General features: G+C 39.5%; 1 protein-coding gene across 1 annotated transcript; it reads left to right on the forward strand.

Moving 5' to 3' along the window:
- The first annotated feature begins 1,361 nt into the window (after positions 1-1,361).
- On the forward strand, positions 1,362-20,828 carry LOC119497123 (mucin-5AC). Its single transcript, XM_037784996.1, has 11 exons — positions 1,362-1,807; positions 10,501-10,630; positions 12,035-12,122; positions 14,707-16,092; positions 16,824-16,886; positions 17,013-17,056; positions 17,155-17,253; positions 17,488-17,647; positions 18,591-18,664; positions 18,895-18,990; positions 19,996-20,828. The coding sequence occupies exons 3-11, from the start codon at positions 12,092-12,094 to the stop codon at positions 20,245-20,247; spliced, it is 2,205 nt and encodes a 734-aa protein (XP_037640924.1). The 5' UTR covers positions 1,362-1,807; positions 10,501-10,630; positions 12,035-12,091; the 3' UTR covers positions 20,248-20,828.
- Positions 20,829-21,531: the final 703 nt, after the last annotated feature.

The raw sequence follows: 21,531 nt of genomic DNA on the forward strand, positions 1-21,531 counted from the left end.
TGTCTAATCCTCTTAGTCATGCAGTTACACAGTCCAGTTGCATCCAGGCTGCTTAATTTGGGCTACTGAGCCTTATCTATAAACAATGTGAATAAGCCTCCACATGCAGTGCAACTGAAGGAGGATTCAGTGTCAGCATCCATCTGTTCTGTCTGTCTTTTGATTCAGTTGTAAGAGCTGAAGAGATAATAAACAAATGTTAGGCCAACAATTAGCTCTCTTTTTGTCTTTTCTTGATTTCACATTTAATTTAAAACATACTTTTTTACATTTCCATAATGGGACAACATCACATGGATTCTATGTGCTTGTTCCAGCTCTTCATTACTGCTTTTTACACTGAGTAAAATATTAAAACCAGAGGGACTGTAGACTTTAGACTCTTTTTTCCTCGATGACCCCTCATGGACGAATGTGGACATGGTTAACATATAGACAGTGACACTTGCTGTCCAGTAATAGGCAAATAAAATACAATAAAAAGAAAATGATGAGTAAATAAATACTGTAAGTAAACAAATATTTACAGTTGAGCAAGCAAACACTTTCGGGTCAATGTTCAATAGTTACTTAAAGGAAGCCATTATTATTATTATTATTATTATTATTATTATTATTATTATTATTATTATTATTATAAAAATAGCAAGATTGCTCAAAAATCATGCTCTTAAAATTGATTTTCTTTTTTTTTTAATTTAACTTAGATTAATTCTAAGGTAAGTTTATTTATATAGCACATTTCAGCAACAAGGCAATTCAAAGAGCTTTACATAAAACGTCAAAAGCATCCAGACAAAAAAAAAACACAAAAAAGCATTGAGACAAAGTGCAAAAGAAACACATCATAAAATGACATTTAAATACAATTAAAAACAGTCATTAAAAATCCAAGAGAATAGTAAATATGTATAGTATAGTGTTGTTTAACTGATCTGTTTATATCAGTTGTTCCCAAACCTTTTCTGCAGGGGCCCCCTTTTGTAGATAAAAAATATTCTCCATCCCTCCCACCCCCCAGTCCAGTGCAGAACATGCATCATTTATATTTAGCCCAGCCGCGCCCCCCCCTTTTACAACTCTGGGCCCCCTTAGGGGTCCCGTCCCCCAGTTTGGGAACCACTGGTTTATGTCATTGTAAAAGCTAAGATAATAAATAAATACATATTAAGTATAATATCAAATACTATAGATTTCACTTTATATAAATGTTCCTAAAATGTGTTTAGGAGTTCTGTGATCGCCACCTGGTGGTATTTTGTTTCCCTGCTGTTTGCTGACCAGCAGGTGACGATGATTTAAGTTGATTACTGCCTCTACAAGAAACGCTTGTTTCTCTCTCACATGTGCCTGAGGAAGATCTGTACAGAATGAAACGTTACCTTTCAATGGAAAGAGTAACAAACCATTTGGAGCCTAACAGTGTGCACCTAAAAATCCAGACATGTTTGGTATCTTTGGTATCTCCACTAGATTTTAAAATGAAGGTCAGTAAGTTTGAACAATGTTTGAACAAACAACATTAGTTAGTAAAGACTGAACCAGTGGTGGATCCAGGAGAGTTACAATGGTTGAACATCACAGAAATCAGAGCCCTTTTCTAACCACAGTTTTAGGACAGTGCAGCTGGACAATGATGCTAAACATACAGACAAAGCAACCAGGGAGGTATTGTGGGAACTGTAAACCTGCTGCTGTGTTCCCGGAGGAACTGGAGATTGCCTCTTGGCTTGGGAGAGCTCTGGGTACCCAAGGAAAGCCTCGAAAAGATGCCTGTCATCACCGTTCCAGCAGAAACCAGACAGTGGTGGGTGGATTTTAAACTCATTATAATTAATTTAGTGAATTAATGTTGTGTAAACTGTAAATAAAGACACTTAGGGACCATGAAATAATGCACAAAACATTGTAAGGGTTAAAATATAAAGATTTTAATTACAATATAGGAAGTCAGGCAGAGCATCTCATGGATTGTTTTACACAGTACGATATATACACTGTAAAAAATTTTCAAGAAATTTTACATTTTTTGTCTGTATTTCAAAATGACAGAAAAAAAATGTAAAAATTATATGTTTCATTTGTGATTTATATGTAAATGGTCTTAGACTTAAAGTATTTTTTGTAATCACAATCGTAATTATCTGCATTTAAGCTTTTCTTGATCATTTTTAAAGATGATTATTCTGTTTTTTAGAGGTTTATGACTCTATTTTAACAATTAATTTAGGTTAGAAGAAAAGGATTTCGTGGAATTCTAAAATATATCATTGCAAAACTTCTGAGTTAATGTAAATGTGGGCTTTTGCAACGTAAAATTACATATTTCATTTGTGATTTATATGTAAATGGTCTTAGATTTACGGTGTATGACTATTCTAACAATAAATATATGTTAAAAGTAAAATATTTCTTGTAAAATTACAGTAATAAAGTCTAATTATATAAAGATAATTACTGGGGTTTTTTTACAGTTTATTTATGTTAATTAACGGACAGTATTTTTCCGTTTTTTAACAGACATTTTCCGGTGCCCCTGCTGCCGGAAAATTTCCGTTATTTTACACTTTTTTCTTTTACAGTGTAGTATCAGTATATCAGAGAGCCGAAATACTGTTGGCTCCCTAGCCAAAAGCAAAAATACATTCATCCAATCCTAAACTTTCAAGTTGACAAATGATCCCCATGCCCTCAGCTCATTCTACTGATCATCTTATACACATTCACATTCCTGAACATCATAAAAAACAGTCTCCAGTAAGCTGAGTTGAACAGTCACAGTAATCAACTTTTAAGGGATGGTGATTAGGAGGCCTCCACTGACCCCCTCCTTTCTCCCACATTCTGTTCATTGAGTATGTATACAGTCTATGGTATTAATCAGTCATTTGTAATTAGTTTGTGGTGCCTTAATTAAGCACCAAGCACAAGATATACTGAAACGATAAAGACTTAAAACTAGATTGAACCTTTAGGCCCTTTTACAACATGGGAACTCTTATATTTTTATTTAGTGGTGCACACAGTACTAATGAAACAAATGATCAATAAATTAAATTACCCCAAACTCAAGGGTCCGGGGCCCATTTTGCCTGATCGGTAATCCAGCCTTGAAACAAGGACGTTTTTTATGGTTAAACAGTGTAAAGCAGTGCGAGCCCGTCATCGGTGTCTGCTGATGTCTGTGGATTATAGACTTCAATTAGTTATTGACTACAAAGGATTTACATATTAAATATTTATTAAATTCTATTTAAATTTCCTAATTTTGCTAATAAAAAAAGGCTGCAGTTTTTTCTGTGTTCATCTGACGTGGATTTTAACACTCTCAAATTGGAGCTGAAAGCTGGAAGTTTAACATTGAACTAACAGTCTCATTTCTTTTCCAAAGTGTTGGAACACAAACCCAGAAAAAATGTGTCACTGTCCAACGCGTTCTCATCCTAACTCTTCATATTCTGACGCTTTGTCCGACCCTTCGGTGTCACTTTTCAGTCGCAGTAAACACGTGGTTAATGTTGTGAATTGAACAAAAACACTTGTTTAGGGTCAGGCAACAAAACCACTTTAGTTAGAAAATGACACTGAACGATGTGAACACGGGACATGAACGAAGAGCTGATTGTAATGTGAAAGTGAAACTTGAAGCACGGGACCCGAACAGCGGTCTCCGCAACGCATTCTCATCCCAACTCTTCATATACCGACACATTGTCAGACTCCTTGGTGTTGCAGTAAACACGTGCTTAATGTTTTGAAGTAAACAAAAACACCTGTTTAGGTTCAGGCAATAAAACCACTATAGTTAGGTTTAGGAAATAACTACATGGTTGGGCTTAAAACTACTATATTTGTACAGTGAAAATGACAATGAAGGTTGTGAACACGGGACATGAACGAACAACGGTTGTAAAGTGAAAGTGAAACTTAACACACAGGATGCTAGCAGCGGTCTCCTTGATGAAAGTCCTGTGTGTGTCTTTTCGCTCTTAAGACTACATCACCACACTCCTGGAGCACTTTCCCTGAGCGTTTGTATTGATGCAGAGGGGTTTAAATTGTAGTTAATGGAAAGCGTCTCATTCTGACGCTAAAGGGTTCCTTGTGTGTTGTATCTAACGCCGACGGCCGTGACAAAGCGTCATTATTGACGCCCTGGGAATAAGAACGGGCTACATATTGTGACACTTTGTCAAACCCCTCGGCAACTACATGATCGGGCTTAAAACTACTCCATTTGTAAAGTGAAAATGACACTGAACGTTGTGAACACGGGACACGAACGAACAGCTGATTGTAATGCGAAAGTGAAACTTAACGCACGGGACGCGATGAAAGTCTTGTGTTTGTTGGACCCATCCACCTCCCCTCCTGCCCGCCCTGTGTGTCTCTTTCGCTCTTTAAACTACATCATCATAGCACTTTCTCTTAGCGTTTAATATTGACGTGGATATGTTAACATCGTAGTTAATGGAAAGCCCGGTGTGTCTCATACTTGCACTAAAGGGCACCTTCGAACACCGCCAGGCCCCGGCAACGTCGGCATTTGACGTCCTGAGAATGAGAACGGGCTGCACTGTCTTACTACTGTACAGTCTGCACAATAAAGGGTCACTGTTCCCTAATGTTGTTTATTTTTGTTTTGTGTGGACACTGTGCCCTTTGTTCAATATTGCCAAGACAAAGTTTCCAGGCAATGCAAATCTTTCATTCATTATCATATATTCCTCATGATTTGGTTTTGGACGTCATCCATTTCCTGAAAAAATTAGCTCAGAGGAACTGAAACAATGGCATTGGATTAAAGACTTTGTAAATGACATTAGACGGAAGGTCTATAGTGAAATGTGAGAGGTGGAACTGCAACCCAGATTTTCATAACAACAAACAAAAACACATTTAAACCTCTGGACCCTCTGTATTTGACACATATTAAATAGCATATAACAGGATTATTTAAGAGATGTGTTCAGCCTAAACTACCGCGTCATGTGTGTCACTGTTAGGAAATCCGGTGTGAAAAGAGGCAGCATTTCTTCCTCGCTGATTATCCTGTTGAGTCTTTGGTTTCAAAGTAAAGCTGGTCATTCAAGGGAAATGTGAGCCTACAGGCAATATCTACATGGTTAATTGTTGTGTGTGTGTGTGTGTGTGAATAGGCGTATGAATTCAGCCCTTACATGGTCCGCTTCCGTTCAGGTGTGCTGCGTATATCTGTTGTCTGCTTTCAGAGAGACAGAAAAACACTCTCTCAGTGAAACAAATGGTGAATAATACAGAAAATAATGTATACCCAGGAGAACCTGAGACAAATTCCTAAGGACAGTAAAATAATGTATTTCGATGAAGAGTGTGGATTGGAAATAGAAATTTATGGAAATGATAATAGTCCATGAGCCAGACCCCCAAAATTTAGCTGTCGTGCCACTTTGGAGGGACCATGTCTCATAGTGATTTTTTTAAAGGTCTATGTCCCTAGTGTTGGAAAACGCATGATAGCATTGCAGCAATGGTAGCTTTCTATGTGCTACCACTCCTTTTTTCATCCCTCCATCATTAAAACTTTTCCATCTTTTTTCGCCATTTTACACATAGATCCAGTATAAAAGAGGGAAACCAACACACAATATCATGAAGGCATATATTGGTGTAAAGCTTAGACTATAATCTATCCTTCAGTCAAATTGTCATGACACTGAGGTCAAGAGAATTTGACCTTTGACCTCTAATGCTGCAATGGGGCAAATTCTCAATGCAACTCCAAATGCCCTTATAACTAACTCCATATTGATCGATTGTGCCCATGGATAGTTCCAGCATAAAGAGCACAAAAAGAGCTTTAAATTGATATATTATATGGCTAACAACATTTCTTATCAGAATAAATGTAACTTTGTGCAGTTTGTATCTGATAGAATGTTCAGAACCTTGCATTGGATTCTGTTATTGGGGCCGTTTGTAAATGGCTTTCTTAGCAGCAGAAACACAAAATAATACAAAAACTCAAAAAACTTAACTAAGAAATTAATTCTCTATCCATTATTTTATGTTTTCCCACTCTTACCTCATGGTCAATATAAACATGTTCCAACTGATGAGGCCCTGACTCAGTGGCAATGGGTTATATTCCAGGTGAAATGTGAAAATGATGTTCACTTTTTTATATAGGCATGAAACTTGGTACACTTGAACAGTTTGGAGCCCCTTTTTAGGCTATACTCCCGTACATACACCTGTATTAACGGGGTGGTCTAGCATAACAGCACCATACATTAATTTTATATTACCACAACAGAAAATCATATTTTCCTCATTTTTTATTGTGATAACGTCATAAAATATGACGCCAGACATTCAAAGTTTCAATCGAACACCTCAATCAAAGTTTCAGATGTAAAAAATATGACAGTTGATAGAGCCTAGGCAACAGTTAATCCTGATCATTTTGTCCATTTTCCCGATTGGGATTAATAATCTGCTCTATCTACACGCTAACTACTAGCTTCTGAGAGAAGGCACTTTACTCAAATTATCAGCGCATACAACGGGGAATTTAGCAGAAAGTTGAGGAGAACAGGTATGTGCTCAGTCTGATAATCAGCCATGTGAAACTGTGTTGGAAATGTGAAATAGTGCATTATATCGTAAAGTCATAATTGTGTGTAATTTCCTGGATTTGCACCTGTCCAAAGTAGTTGCTGCCCCACCAGTTTCCCCCACCTAAAAACACCACTTTATACTTCTGACAGAAGTTGCCGGTCTTTTGATATGTGAAAATGATGTTCACTTTTTTATATAGGCATGAAACTTGGTACACTTCAACAGTTTGGAGCCCTAAACATTTTGAGACATGGAACCATCGCAACAAAAATTACCATAACCAAATAACCAATTATGTATTTTGCATCATAGCTCCTGTGCCAAACATGATAACACAGAAAAGGTGATGTCTGTCCCTTCGTTTAGATGGCCAATGTATACAATGATACCATTCACAATATCATAAACTGTTCAGGTGAATAGTTAATGGTGAATTCAGTGATGTTTTATGAAGCAAATCACACTATCTGAGAACCTAGGCTAGACTTAACTACTACTACTTAACTAGACTATAATAGACTAGCCTCTTGATCCAAAGCCAGTCTGGTGGCTTTCTCTGCAGCTTCAGTAATGGATCTGATGGCCTTCCTCTATGGCCTCCCCGGTGATGCCCATTGCCTAGTGCCCAAACGCTTTGCAGCCCACCTCCACAGGCTCACAGCGAGTTCGCCAGCCTTGCCTTCTACATTCTTACACTAGCTCCTGGTACTTGGTCTCGCTTCCTCTCATTGGCCTCATCCATACGCTCTTTCCAGGACACTGTTAGTTCCAGCATGATCAGTTGTTTGGTAGAAAAATTACCATAACCAAATTATGTATTTTGCATCATATCTCCTGTGCCAAACATGTTACGGTAAAAGTAAGAGTATTGTTAAACTCTTCACAGTCACTGTATTGTCAGAATTAATGAACAAAAGGATTAAGACTTTATATGCAACAGACAGGATATTATAAAGTCTAGCCTAGGTTCTCAGATAGTGTGATTTGCTTCATACAACATCACTGAATTCACCATTAACTATTCACCTGAACAGTTTATGATATTGTGAATGGTATCATTGTAAACATTGGCCATCCAAACAAAGAGATAGACATCACCTTTTCTTTGCTATCATGTTTGGCACAGGAGATATGATGCAAAATACTTAATTTGGTTATGGTAATTTTTGTTGCGATGGCTCCATGTCTCAAAATGTTTAGGGCTCCAAACTTTTCAAGTGTACCAAGTTTCATGCCTTTATAAAAGAGTGAACATCATTTTCACATATCACCTGGAATATAACCCATTGCCACTGAGTCAGTTGGAACATGTTTATATTGACAATGAGGTAAGAGTGGGAAAACATAAAATAATGGATAGAGAATTAATTTCTTAGTTAAGTTTTTTGAGTTTTTGTATTATTTTGTGTTTCTGCTGCTAAGAAAGCCATTTACAAACGGCCCCAATAACAGAATCCAATGCAAAGTTCTGAACATTCTATCAGATACAAACTGCACAAAGTTACATTTATTCTGATAAGAAATGTTGTTAGCCATATAATATATCAATTTAAAGCTCTTTTTGTGCTCTTTATGCTGGAACTATCCATGGGCACAATTGATCAATATGGAGTTAGTTATAAGGGCATTTGGAGTTGCATTCAGAATTTGCCCCATTGTAGCATTAGAGGTCAAAGGTGAAATTCTCTTGACCTCAGTGTCATGACAATGTGACTGAAGGATAGATTATAGTCTAGGCTTTACAACGATATATGCCTTCATGATATTGTGTGTTGGTTTCCCTCTTTTATACTGGATCTATGTGTAAAATGGCGAAAAAAGATGGAAAAGTTTTAATGATGGAGGGATGAAAAGAGGAGTGGTAGCACATAGAAAGCTACCATTGCTGTAATGCTATCATGCGTTTTCCAACACTAGGGACATAGACCTTTAAAAAAATCACTATGAGACATGGTCCCTCCAAAGTGGCATGACCAACCCCCTGGCTCACGGACTATGAAGGGTTCTCTACAAGAGGAGCAAATACAGCCAAGATACTCTTTCAACATATAGCTATGCAAACCGTCATTCACTCCCAGGACGTCAAATACCGAGGCTTCGTCACGGCCATCGGTGTGATGCTGCAGCACGAGGCACCCTTTAGCAGCGGTATGAGACGCACCGGGCGTTCCATTAACTACAATGTGAACCCATCCACAGCAACAACAAATTCTCAGAGAAAGTGTGCCAGGAGTGTGGTGATGTAGTTTAAAGAGCGAGACACACACAGGGTAGACAGGAGGGGAGGTGGATGGGTCCAACACACACAAGGCTTTCATCCAGGAGACCGCTGTTTGTGTCCCCTTGCTTTAAGTGTCACTTTCACGTTACAATCAGCTGTTCGTTTGTGCCCCATGTTCACAAAATCACATTTTCACCTAACAAACGGAGTCATTTTAAGACCAAACATGTTGTTTTTTCCTAAATCTAACTAAGTGTTTTTTATTGCCTAAACCTAAGGAAGTGTTTTTGTTTAATTCCTAACATTAAGCACGTGTCTGCTGCGACCGAAAAGTTACGCCGAGGGGTCTGACAAAGCATCTATGTGACGAGATGGGATGAGAACGTGGAAGACCTTTTTTAGCAACAGCGATGATGCCCAGATGATACAGACCCAGTCTTTTGGAAACGTAGTCTTCTATTTTTATATAAATATGTCCTAATAAATATAGGCCCTCTTTACAGCAACCGTTTTGACATGTCATAGCAGGGTAAACACAGGTGTAATTGATCAAATGAACTATGGTCCTGTTGTAGTTAGTATAACAGCCATTCCAGTGAGTCAGCATGCACAATCCCAGGCCCTGGCCCACCTCAATGGAACAGGACCATAATTATTGTTATTAGTTACGCCTGTGTTTATCCTGCAATGACAAAATGTAAAAATGTCTGCTGTGAAAAGGGCCTATTTTGCCTTTAGAGAGCTCCATAAATTAGAGAAATATGACAATACAAATACAATTCAAAGCCAGACTTGAATCCTGTGTATCTTCAGTAACAACAGTTTGAATAAGAAGCCGTACACAGCAGTCAACATTTCCTGTGTGTCATGCTGCTGTGATGAAAAACAGGAAGGACTCACCTGAATTGTGCCTTTTGTGTCGTGCCCAAGAATTCTACGTTCTTTAGGCCACAAAGGGGTAATTGTAGTGTGTGGGGGTTTTACGGCAGGCAGAGAGAGGGGGTCTGATTTCACATTGTTTTGAACAGAAACTAGGAGTTCCCTATACAATCACCCCATAGGGCTCTGAAATCTCACCTGTACTCTTATAGACTCACAAAGGCTTAATCCACTGAGTTATTTTAGCAAATCTTTAAATGCTGGGTGCACAGTTTGAGGTAACCTTCACCGAAGCCACCACACAATGTGATGTAATGTAATATATTCTTTTTATGTTGAATTGACACACTGTAAAGTGGTGTTAAAAGATATTTTGATCGCATAAACTGCAAGTAGAAGTATTTATTTACCTGTTGTATGTTTGTAGCACAATACAATGTAGCATAATTTTACTAAATGTTAGATTTTTTTGAATAATTCATTACAATTTCACTGAATTTGTGTTTAAATTAAGCGTTTAATTTGATCTCCCCTGGGTTGATCAGATTCCAGGTACACAACAAAGCTCATAATCATTCATAATAGGATAATTGTGAAATAAGTGCTTCCAGTTTTGACGCATAATGCTGTAATTTAACCTGCCCATTATGAAAGTACCTAAATGTTATCCTGGAATCATTACAACATCACTTCTGTGGCATGTTTAGACCCACCCAGCAACCACAGGCCTCTAGTCTCCTCCTCTCACACTAGTATAGCTGTGCAGGTGAGAGTTTCCACTTGTTACGTTGCCTCTTCAGTGCTGTCGGCAGGAAGCAAAGGGGGGAGGTGACGGGGAGCAGCAGAGAAAGGGAACGCCAGAGAGAGAGAGAGCTCCTTCACTTCAACCACAGCTGACACAAACAAATAAACCTACAAAGTGCACCGCAGGTGAGTGGACTTTTATAGAAACATTACTGATTTTAAATGTTGTGAGCATGATTTAAATTCAGCTAAATAGAGCTTTGATTTGTGCACAGGGAATCACGACAGTGGTGCTGTTGTAAATGATACAGCAGGGGAATGTGGTGGTATCTGTTATGTTTTAACGTTTCTGTTACAAATGTTATTTTATCTATGCATTATCAACATGTTATGAAAAGTCAATCACTAACAATTATTTTGATTAAATATGAGTGAATTTGTCTAATGATTATAAATATTGGTCAATTCAAATACATTTTTCAGTCTCAGAAACAATGAATTGAGTGATATCCTTAAAATTATGCAATTTTGGTTGATTACAATATTATTCAGAAAACATTGTCAGGTTTTCTGTTTATATGGAAACATATAGACACCGTTTTTCCCTTACATCCATCAACAGTCTCTTACTCAGCAGGTGATACTGTTGTCATTTAACTAGTCCTATAATTAAGTCTTGAACATGATTCACTAGTACAACATGATGAAAATGTACATAGTGAGTTTATGTAAGGAGATCAACAGGAAGATGTGATTTACAGCATGAGAATTGAGCGCCTGAACACAGCTTTTGATGCACTTTTTCAAATTGAATTTCCTCTAAGAAATCTAATCTTCACTTTTCCAATTGAACTCTGCATTTTCACCTGGAAGCAAAAATGGCCGCTGTTGTCACACAGTTTCCAGGGTGTAGAGCCCATAGGACGCCGCGCTGGGCTCCGAGGGAGAGGGGAAAAAACAACCCGTGCTGCTGAGCGGTTCTCCCAAGGGGACTGATGGAGGAACAAACACATTTTAATTGTGTTCACTGATAGATCACTGCAAACAGAGACACTAATATACATTGCATGTCATTACATAGAACTAATCTTAGCAGAAGTGACCTGATGAGGCGGTGACCACTGATGGAAAATGCTTAAACTTAAAATGTTATGACCAAAGCTTTTTGTTTTGTTTGTGAGAAACGGTGTGTAAAAATATGAAAGAAGTTGAAGTGCAGCTTTAAATCACACATTTATCAATTTCTTATTATTATAACTCAACCAAACAATGACATCAGTTCATGGGGAAAAAAAGGATTGTAAACAGAGGAGACTACAGATGACACACAAATCAAAAGAACTGCTCAGGTCAGTTACTATGAATGAGCACAACTGTAATTGAGAGACGCATTAGTTAGCGTGGGTAAACAGTTTGCATTGTGCCCACATTACCATCCATCATACAGGTCTTTTGTCAGCACACAAATTAAGTTTGTTATTGCTCGGTTTATTCTGCAAGCAGGAATGTGTCTTTGCATCTGAGTAAAGCAGAACATCTGTCAGCTGTCTCATTCATGTTAACTGTATGTTTTACTCGTCCTTTTACCAGGATACGACTTCATTACAGGCTGGACAAAGAGCTCTCTCCCTTTCTGCCAACATCATAATGGCCTCCGCTACTTATAGAAAAAACACAGGTATGAATGTTTGCTTATTTAAAATCACTGTTAGTGGTCACAAAAATGCTCATACTCAGGTACATAAATCTGTTCTTTCCACCAACCTTGTCTGCAAAATCAAGTCAATTTTGTTCATGTAGCACAAAATCATAGCATTTGACAACCTTTATCTTCAGATTATAAATAAGGATAATGGAAAATTTCCCCCAAAAATTACATTTAACAAAGAAAAAAGAAAGAAATCTCAGGAAGAGCAACAGAGGATGGATCCCTCTTCTAAGATGGACAGACTTGCAATAGATGTCGTACGTACAGAGAAGAGAAAATTAAAAATAGTGAAATTACAATATGGACAATTAGAATCAAAATTAGGTGTGTCAAAGCACAATAATATTTTAACGGTTGGGATTTAGCTGTCCTCTCTTATGCGGAGCGACACTTGCATGTACTGCAGTGCAAGTCTTGCTCAAAGACACTTCGACAGGCCACGTGGCTGTTGTGAGGGTGAAACCTGAAGTTTCTCTCTATTACATGCCTGTTGGTTGATGTTTTTCTACCCAAAGCATCACATATTAATGTATTGTACTGTAAAGTGTATATTGTGTGCCACGTAGGCTGCATAATGTATTGGATGATGAAATAACAGAGTCATAAAGCGGGTGTTTGTCAGGAAATAAATGCAGGTAGAGCCACTGAAACTCTGGGACTCCACTGTCCCAAAAGCAAAGATGTCATACTGTAGCTCTCTCATGAATAGATGATGTTGGCATAGGTACTGTGCACCAGTGTGGCCACACACTCATACAAGCATGCATGCTTACATAGGTTTACACGCACTTTATATTACATTTTCACTTTTCCCATTACCTCTGATGCTTGAATTTTTCTTTATTATTATTATTAAATTTTTTTCCTGTGGTACACCCTGGCCACGCTGTAGACTCTTATTGACTAAGTGTTGCTTTGAGTTTAATGTTAACATCAGCATCCTAACATGCTCACAATGACTTGTTAACATGCTGATGTTTAGCAGGTATAATGTTAAAGGAACAGTTTGTAACATTTTGGGGGATGTATTAGCAGAAATGGAATATAATATTCATAACTAATCGTTGTGTTTTCGTTAATGATCCCTTCATATCTACATGGAGTGGGTCCTCTTCACAGAGTCCGCCATGTTGCTCCGCCAAGTTTCTACTGTAGCCCAGAACGGACAAACCAAAAACTGGCTCTAAGGAGAGACTTTCATGTTTTTACGTTACCTGAAGGCCACCGTAGTTCTCCGACATGCTTGTGAAACTGCGGTAACGTGAGCCACAGAGTGCTAAACCGTGGTACCACCAGCCGCCGTCTGACTTCCGTTGCTCCTAAAGTAGTGCTATTATGGTAAGGACGGCCTCTGAGCGAGGTGAACGGTGTTACCATGGTTTTGCACTCAGCTGCTCATGTTACCACAGCCTTGGAAAGGGAGGAGTGAGCAGGAGGTTTACTCAGTTGGTTGCAATCTGCAACCACACCACTAGCTGCCACCAAATCCTACACACTGTACATTTAACCCTTGTTCATCGTCTTACTTTAGTTTAGCGTGTTACATTTGCTAGATAACACCCAGGTCAAAGTATAGCTGAGGCTGATGGTGATGTCATTACAATTAAAATTTTTGTCATTATACACCAAAGGGTTGGACAGATTAAAATTTCGACCTGGTGACGGCACTAGAGGGATCACCAAAGTTCATCCTGAGGGGAACATGAATCAGGCAATCCATCCAATAGACATTTTGCCAAAATCACAAATGTCAGCCTCATTGTGGTTCTAGAGTCAGACCCTGATGAAGATCACCAGCCAAAATGTCACAATCAAGTGTTCTGGTGTTGCTGGAAATTAACCTCTTCAGACTTTTTTCTCTTCTTCAGCAACTTTGAAGTAAGTGAAGTTGTGCCAGAAATCCCTGCTCTGGTGCTTGAGGCAAAGTCAACTCAATACATCATCCCGAAAGCTTGAATGTCCGTCCACAATTTCTAGGCATTCATCCAATAGTTGTTGAGATATTTATGTCTGGACCAAAGTGGTGGCCAGACTGACAGGTGTCTAATATTAGCCTTCAATGGGTGATCAACAAAGTAATTAATCCTTTGGGCACCATAAACATCTGTATCAAGCTTCATGGCAGTCCATTCAACAGTTGTTGAGATATTCAACTAAAAACCAAAAATGTCAACCTCATCGTAGCGGTAGAGGTAAAGTCATGGAATAACCAACACCAGTAGGCTTTATCCTCAGGGGACCATGAATTTCTGTGCAAAATGTTGTTGGCATTCCATCCATGGATAATAAAAGGCTTTCTAATAGTTTATAATACTTATGATGGAGAACTGGAAGGCTACTCAAAAGCGACACATTGGCATTTTAGTATTTTGTTTTGTATTGATTTATATTGTTAATCCTACACTTTCTTTCCTTTTTTTTTTATCTTTGAGCCAATGCAAGACAAATGCAATTTCCTTGATATTAATGAAAAGTGCAAAGCTAAGCTTAATAATTGCAAATAATTTCACATCTGGTTTCCATACACTTATATACATATTTTCCTTTTGCACAGGCATCCTGTGCTTCCTCCTGTTAGGACTACTTCTGCCATCAGTATTAGTGTCAGGCCAAGTATCCACCACCACCATGTCTCCCTCTACTACGACCACTGGAGGTACAGCATCCACCACCACCACCACCATGTCTCCCTCTACTACGACCACTGGAGGTACAGCATCCACCACCACCACCACCATGTCTCCCTCTACTACGACCACTGGAGGTACAGCATCCACCACCACCACCACCATGTCTCCCTCTACTACGACCACTGGAGGTACAGCATCCACCACCACCACCACCATGTCTCCCTCTACTACGACCACTGGAGGTACAGCATCCACCACCACCACCACCATGTCTCCCTCTACTACGACCACTGGAGGTACAGCATCCACCACCACCACCACCATGTCTCCCTCTACTACGACCACTGGAGGTACAGCATCCACCACCACCACCACCATGTCTCCCTCTGCTACGACCACTGGAGGTACAGCATCCACCACCACCACCACCATGTCTCCCTCTGCTACGACCACTGGAGGTACAGCATCCACCACCACCACCACCATGTCTCCCTCTGCTACGACCACTGGAGGTACAGCATCCACCACCACCACCATGTCTCCCTCTACTACGACCACTGGAGGTACAGCATCCACCACCACCACCACCATGTCTCCCTCTACTACGACCACTGGAGGTACAGCGTCCACCACCACCACCATCATGTCTCCCTCTACTACGACCACTGGAGGTACAGCATCCACCACCACCACCACCATGTCTCCCTCTACTACGACCACTGGAGGTACAGCATCCACCACCACCACCACCATGTCTCCCTCTACTACGACCACTGGAGGTACAGCATCCACCACCACCACCACCACCATGTCTCCCTCTACTACGACCACTGGAGGTACAGCACCCACCACCACCACCACCATGTCTCCCTCTACTACGACCACTGGAGGTACAGCATCCACCACCACCACCACCATGTCTCCCTCTACTACGACCACTGGAGGTACAGCATCCACCACCACCACCGCCATGTCTCCCTCTACTACGACCACTGGAGGTACAGCACCCACCACCACCACCACCCAGTCTCCCTCTTCTACGACCACTGGAGGTACAGCATCCACCACCACCACCACCATGTCTCCCTCTACTACGACCACTGGAGGTACAGCATCCACCACCACCACCATGTCTCCCTCTACTACGACCACTGGAGGTACAGCATCCACCACCACCGCCATGTCTCCCTCTACTACGACCACTGGAGGTACAGCATCCACCACCACCGCCATGTCTCCCTCTACTACGACCACTGGAGGTACAGCATCCACCACCACCACCATGTCTCCCTCTACTACGACCACTGGAGGTACAGCATCCACTCGCATGTTGATAAGAGTATTAAATACTTGACAAATCTCCCTTTAAGGTACATTTTGAACAGATAAAAAATGTGATTAATCGCGATTAGATATTTTAATCAATTGACAGCCCTATTTTCACATATAGAGCCCTGCACAGTCAAGCATCTAAGTACATATCTGATCTGCTCCATCCTTATATCACTTACCACCTCACCACCACCTCCATAACCACCTCTGGAGGTATAGCAACCACCACTACCATTCACCCGCAACCACTACCACCTCTAGTGGGTCAGCAATCACCACACAATCTGGGATCAGCACAGTAACCAAAGCCAATCCTGCACCTTCAACTTCTATCACCACTTATAATTCAATCACTGCTAATAATTCAGGAACTTAACTTCCCAGGCTTTCTTTTTCCATGTGTTCATTTTTATTTTTCTGTCTTTCCCTTAATGTTCTATAGCGTGTTTCCCTTTTAGCCTCTCATCTTGATCATGCGCCTTTCATCTACATTTTATATCTCATGAGTTATGACTGCATGTTTATGGCTCAGTATCCACCACTACTGCCCATTCACTCGTAACCATGACCACCTCCGGGCGGTCAGAAATCCCCACACAGTCTGGCACCAGCACAGCCACCACTGCCAATTCTGCATCTTCAACTTATTTCACCACTTACAATTCAATCAGTGCTAATAATTCAGGAAACACCTCCACCTCTTCTACAGCCATGACCCAGACCAGCCCCACCATGACCACAAATGGGACCAGTTGGACATCAAACTCCACTGGTATGTTTTAATCACCAAATAATTAGGTGTTAACTTCCACGGCTTTCTTTTTCCACGTAAAAAACACAATTTTTATTTCTCTGTCTTTCCCTGTCTTTGATTGTGATATCCATCTTTTTTCCGCAGATGTCATGAATGGAACCACTATGTATCCTACTCCAATGAGCATGGCAAGTCAACCTCACTAAAGAGATATGTTATGTTGTATAGCATGTTTCCCTTTAGCCTCTCATCTTGATCGTGCACCTTTCATCCCTCTCAAACACAGATGTACTGCCCCTCTTTCACCTGTAACTACTCCGACTGCTATGCAATGTACACCAGGCAGAATGAAACTGCATGTGCTGCTGGTGTCTGCTGGTGTCAGGTAGGAAACTGAGCAACTGAGGCAATTTAGCAATAGAAATATGGAGTGGTATCTCTTAGTAACTAAAAGTAAAGGCTAATAATCCTTTTTCATACACTTTACACTGTTAATCATTATAATGTAATTAAGTATTATATCTTGATATATACAGTAGTCAATGACATTTATAGAAAGTAAAAAAAGACAAAAGCGAGTAAAATGCGTTTTCTAATGTGTCATTCTGCAACGTCTCAGGTGTGTAGACAGACAGACATGTACTACACTGTTGGCTGCGTCGCCTCCTGTTTTGATGGTTGCGTCAACAACTCTCAGACCAACTGCTCTGTGAAATGCTGCAATTCCACTGGCTGCCTCAATAGCACTCTTGAATCCATGATGATGACGACAACCACAGGTAAACAGATTAATCGTTAACATCCCCATTTTAGGACTGTCATCATTGTTTTATTTATTTAACCATCCTCACATTGTCCTTACAAATGATTACATTTTATCTAGGGCTGTCAATCGATTAAAATATTTAATCGCATGATTGTCCATAGTTAATCGCGATTAATCGCAAATTAGTCGCACATTTTCTATCTGTTAAAAATGTACCTTAAAGGGAGATTTGTCAAGTATTTAATACTCTTATCAACATAGGAGTGGACAAATTTGCTTGTTTTATGCAAATGTGTGTATATATTTATTATTGGAAATCAATTACCAACACAAAACAATGACAAATATTGTCCAGAAACCCTCACAGGTACTGCATTTGACATAACAAAAATGCTCAGATCATAACATGGCAAACTCAAGCCCAACAGACAACAACAGCTGTCAGTGTGTCAGTGTGCTGACTTGACTATGACTTTCCCCAAACTGCATGTGATTATCATAAAGTGGGCATGTCTGTAAAGGGGAGACTCGTGGGTACCCATAGATCCCATTTTCATTCACATATCTTGAGGTCAGAGGTCAAAGGACCCCTTTGAAAATTGGCCATGTTTGTCCACGCTAACATTTAGCGTAAGTTCGGAGCGTTATTTATCCTCCTTCGAGACCAGCTAGTATGACATGGTACAAATGGATTCCTTAGATTTTATAGTTTCATATGATACTAGTATCTCCACTCTAGCTTTAAAACTGAGCCCGCTACAACATAAAAATCTCAAGTTGCCTTAATGTGTTAAAGAAATTAGTGGCGTTAGAATGAATTTGCGTTAACGCGTTATTATCGCGTTAACTGACAGCCCTAATTTTATCTCATGAGTCATGACTGCATGTTTACAGGCGTTCACTTTTACTTTGCAATTTGTTTAATATTTGACTCTTTTCTTTTTTCATGATTTTAGTAATCCCAACCACGACGACAACAACACCCACCCCAGCCACTACAATGACCAGTCCGCAGACAACAGTAGACAATGTAAGATCAAAAGGCTGTGTATGTGACTGTGTGCTGGCGTGTGAATGGATGCATGTGTGCGAGCAGAAGGCCAGAGAGTTGTGTGTATCAATATAATCAGTTCATTCTGTCTCCTCTTGGTCACCTTGTCTCAGACAGTTGGCCACAAATTGTCTTTGTGACAAACAGTATACATCAGGCCCGGTGTGAGATTCGTATCATCTTTTCTTCTGTGTTGTTTTTGTTTTCAGGGAAACAAATGCCATCAAGGTACATGTACCGGTACAGACTGCTACACAACTTTTGCAGTAGCCCAGACATGCTCCTCCTCAGAGCCACACTGTCAGGTGAGAACTGATCACTGTTTAAACCTCTGGAGTTCAGGTGCATTTTGGTTCATTTTTGCCGGCTTTCTACGCATTAATTTGTGTCTTTTTTTAGCACCTTTTAAATTGTCCTTACCCCACACTTTTTTACAACTTTCACTATTAGTACACACAAATACAGCAGAAAAATGAAAGGAAAAAACTATAACCAGAATCAGAAATACTTTATCGATCCCCAGGGGAAATTGAGATGTTACAGTTGCTCTTATATAAATAAAAGCATAAAGAAATATAAGAAAAATTGAAATAAAAGAGTATGTAACATGTAAATAATGAACATAATGCTATAATATATAAAACAATATATGTAGATAAATATAAATAATTAAAAAATGAGAAATATGTGCATCAAACACATAAATATGTAAATAAAACATAAAAATAAAAAATGCTGAGAAGTGGGTTAAATATAAATGCAAGAACAGTATAAATAACAATTAAATACAAAATACTTGAAATGTACAGTATACCTGCAGTATTAATGACAGAGTGTTGCACAGTTAAATTATTGTACAATTTTTTGTACAGTTTAATCAGTATTGCTCAGAGCTACAATACTATTTATTTACATGTAAAGTGATTTTCATCGAAAGTCTATGTATGCCTGTAAATCACTGAAAATATTGATGATTCATAGTTTATAAATTCTTTCAAAAATATTTGACGTCTACAGACACAAATGATATACTGTGTGAAAGCCTCCCATCGGCACTTTCAACTTGAACTTTTCTCAGCTTGTCTCTATAGACCTTTTCGTTGCCCATCTGTTGCTAGGGCAACAGCTTACTTTCTGTCAGCTACTGCATTAACAAACATTGCAACAGGAAATACAGAGGGGACATATGTCACTAAAAAATGTTCAGTATTTTCAACAATAGACAGAAAACAATATGTCATATTTAGATTTTCAACCACTTGTACTGTAGGTCCTGCACTGCTCCTTCTCACTCACTATTATCTTTGCAGCTGAAAAAAGAGACCATAGATACCGGTTTGCAGTGGACAGCAGGTTGCACTACCAACTGTTCTGAAGAAACCGCGTGCAAGGCCACAACTAAACCTCCATGTCATCTAGAGTGCTGCAACGCCACTATGACCTCCTGCCTTTGGTTGAATGGTACAATGAATGTCCCCAATTTTGCCACAAGAGGTCCTCATCTTCACACAGAATTGATGGCGTCCTTACTTTGCCTGCTCGCCATCACTTTGCTGCTGTGAGCAGACTGAATAGGAGCTGGCTCAGCTGCTGTGTGGGCCATTAGGTAATCAGAGCTTTGTGTAACTCTCAGTTCCTACAGAAAATAAAGCTTAGCAGTGCAGAGGTTATTACACCCATTTATCTCACTGATATTCATATGTGATTGTAATGTATATATGTATGGAATAATGTGAAGCCTCAGTTACAATGTTGACTTTGTTTCTTGTTTTATTCAAATTTCCCAATCACGTTTTTATATCTGGTTCAAGACCAACGGAAAATAGCTTTGAACAGTATTTCTGAATGGAAAAACTATATCAACTTCAGGAATCAAGAAAAACATGCCAGACGCAACTCAGTCTTCACTTCACATTTAAGGTGCAAACCTTCCAGAAATCATTTCAAATAGCTAAACACCTTGTGATTTGTTTGAGCCATGACCTTGCCAATAACTGTAATTGAATTAAGATGCTGTCTTCTTAAAGGAACAGTGTGTAACATTTCGGGGCATCTATTAGCAGAAATGGAATATAATATTCATAACTATGTTTTCATTAGTGTATAATCACCTGAAATTAAGAATCGTTATGTTTTCGTTAACTTAGAATGAGCCCTTCATATCTACACAGGGAGCGGTTCCTCTTCACAGAGTCTGCCATGTTGCTCTGCCATGTTCCTACAGTAGCACAGAATAGACAAACCAAACACCGACTCTAGAGAGAGACTTTCGCCTTTTTACGTTACCTGAAAGCCACCGTAGTTCTCCGACACACTTGTGAAACTGTGGTAATGTGAGCCACAGAATGCAAAACCACCGTCTGACTTCCGTTGCTTCTTAAGTTGTACTATAAGTTGTTATTGTGGTAAGGATGACCTCTGAGCAAGGCAAACGGCGTTACCACGGTTTTGCACTCACGTTACCACAGTCTTGGAAAGGGACGAGTGAGAGGAGGGGTACTCAGTTGGTTGCAATCTGCAACCTCACCACTAGATGTCGCCGAATCCTACACACTGTACCTTTAAAGAAAGCCAAAAACTGTTTTTGTTTGTCTCACTTTAAACAAATTGTAAACATCTTTTAATTTTGAATGGTTGAGTGAGCTTAAACACAACATTTTATGTTAGCACAGTTATAAATGTTTTATTACCAAAACCTCTCCCTAGATTATCATCTCTTCAAGCCATTGTGAGAGTGACGCAGCTATGACTCTATTATGCACTTTATGAAACACAAAGCTGTTACAGGGTGTTGTGAAGGTTTGCTGAAGCATTTCTGTATGTGTAATCATAATGAAATGTGCAAT

The sequence above is a fragment of the Sebastes umbrosus genome, chromosome 11, assembly GCF_015220745.1.
Source record: "Sebastes umbrosus isolate fSebUmb1 chromosome 11, fSebUmb1.pri, whole genome shotgun sequence".
In the NCBI taxonomy this organism is placed as follows: domain Eukaryota; kingdom Metazoa; phylum Chordata; class Actinopteri; order Perciformes; family Sebastidae; genus Sebastes; species Sebastes umbrosus.

Excerpts from the sequence above, each read along its gene's own strand:
- LOC119497123 (XM_037784996.1), top strand. The coding sequence starts at position 12,092 with ATGGCCTCCGCTACTTATAGAAAAAACACAG. Across the intron at positions 16,887-17,012 it reads TTGGACATCAAACTCCACTG|ATGTCATGAATGGAACCACT; the intron begins GTATGTTTTAAT and ends TTTTTTCCGCAG. Across the intron at positions 17,648-18,590 it reads GATGATGACGACAACCACAG|TAATCCCAACCACGACGACA; the intron begins GTAAACAGATTA and ends TCATGATTTTAG.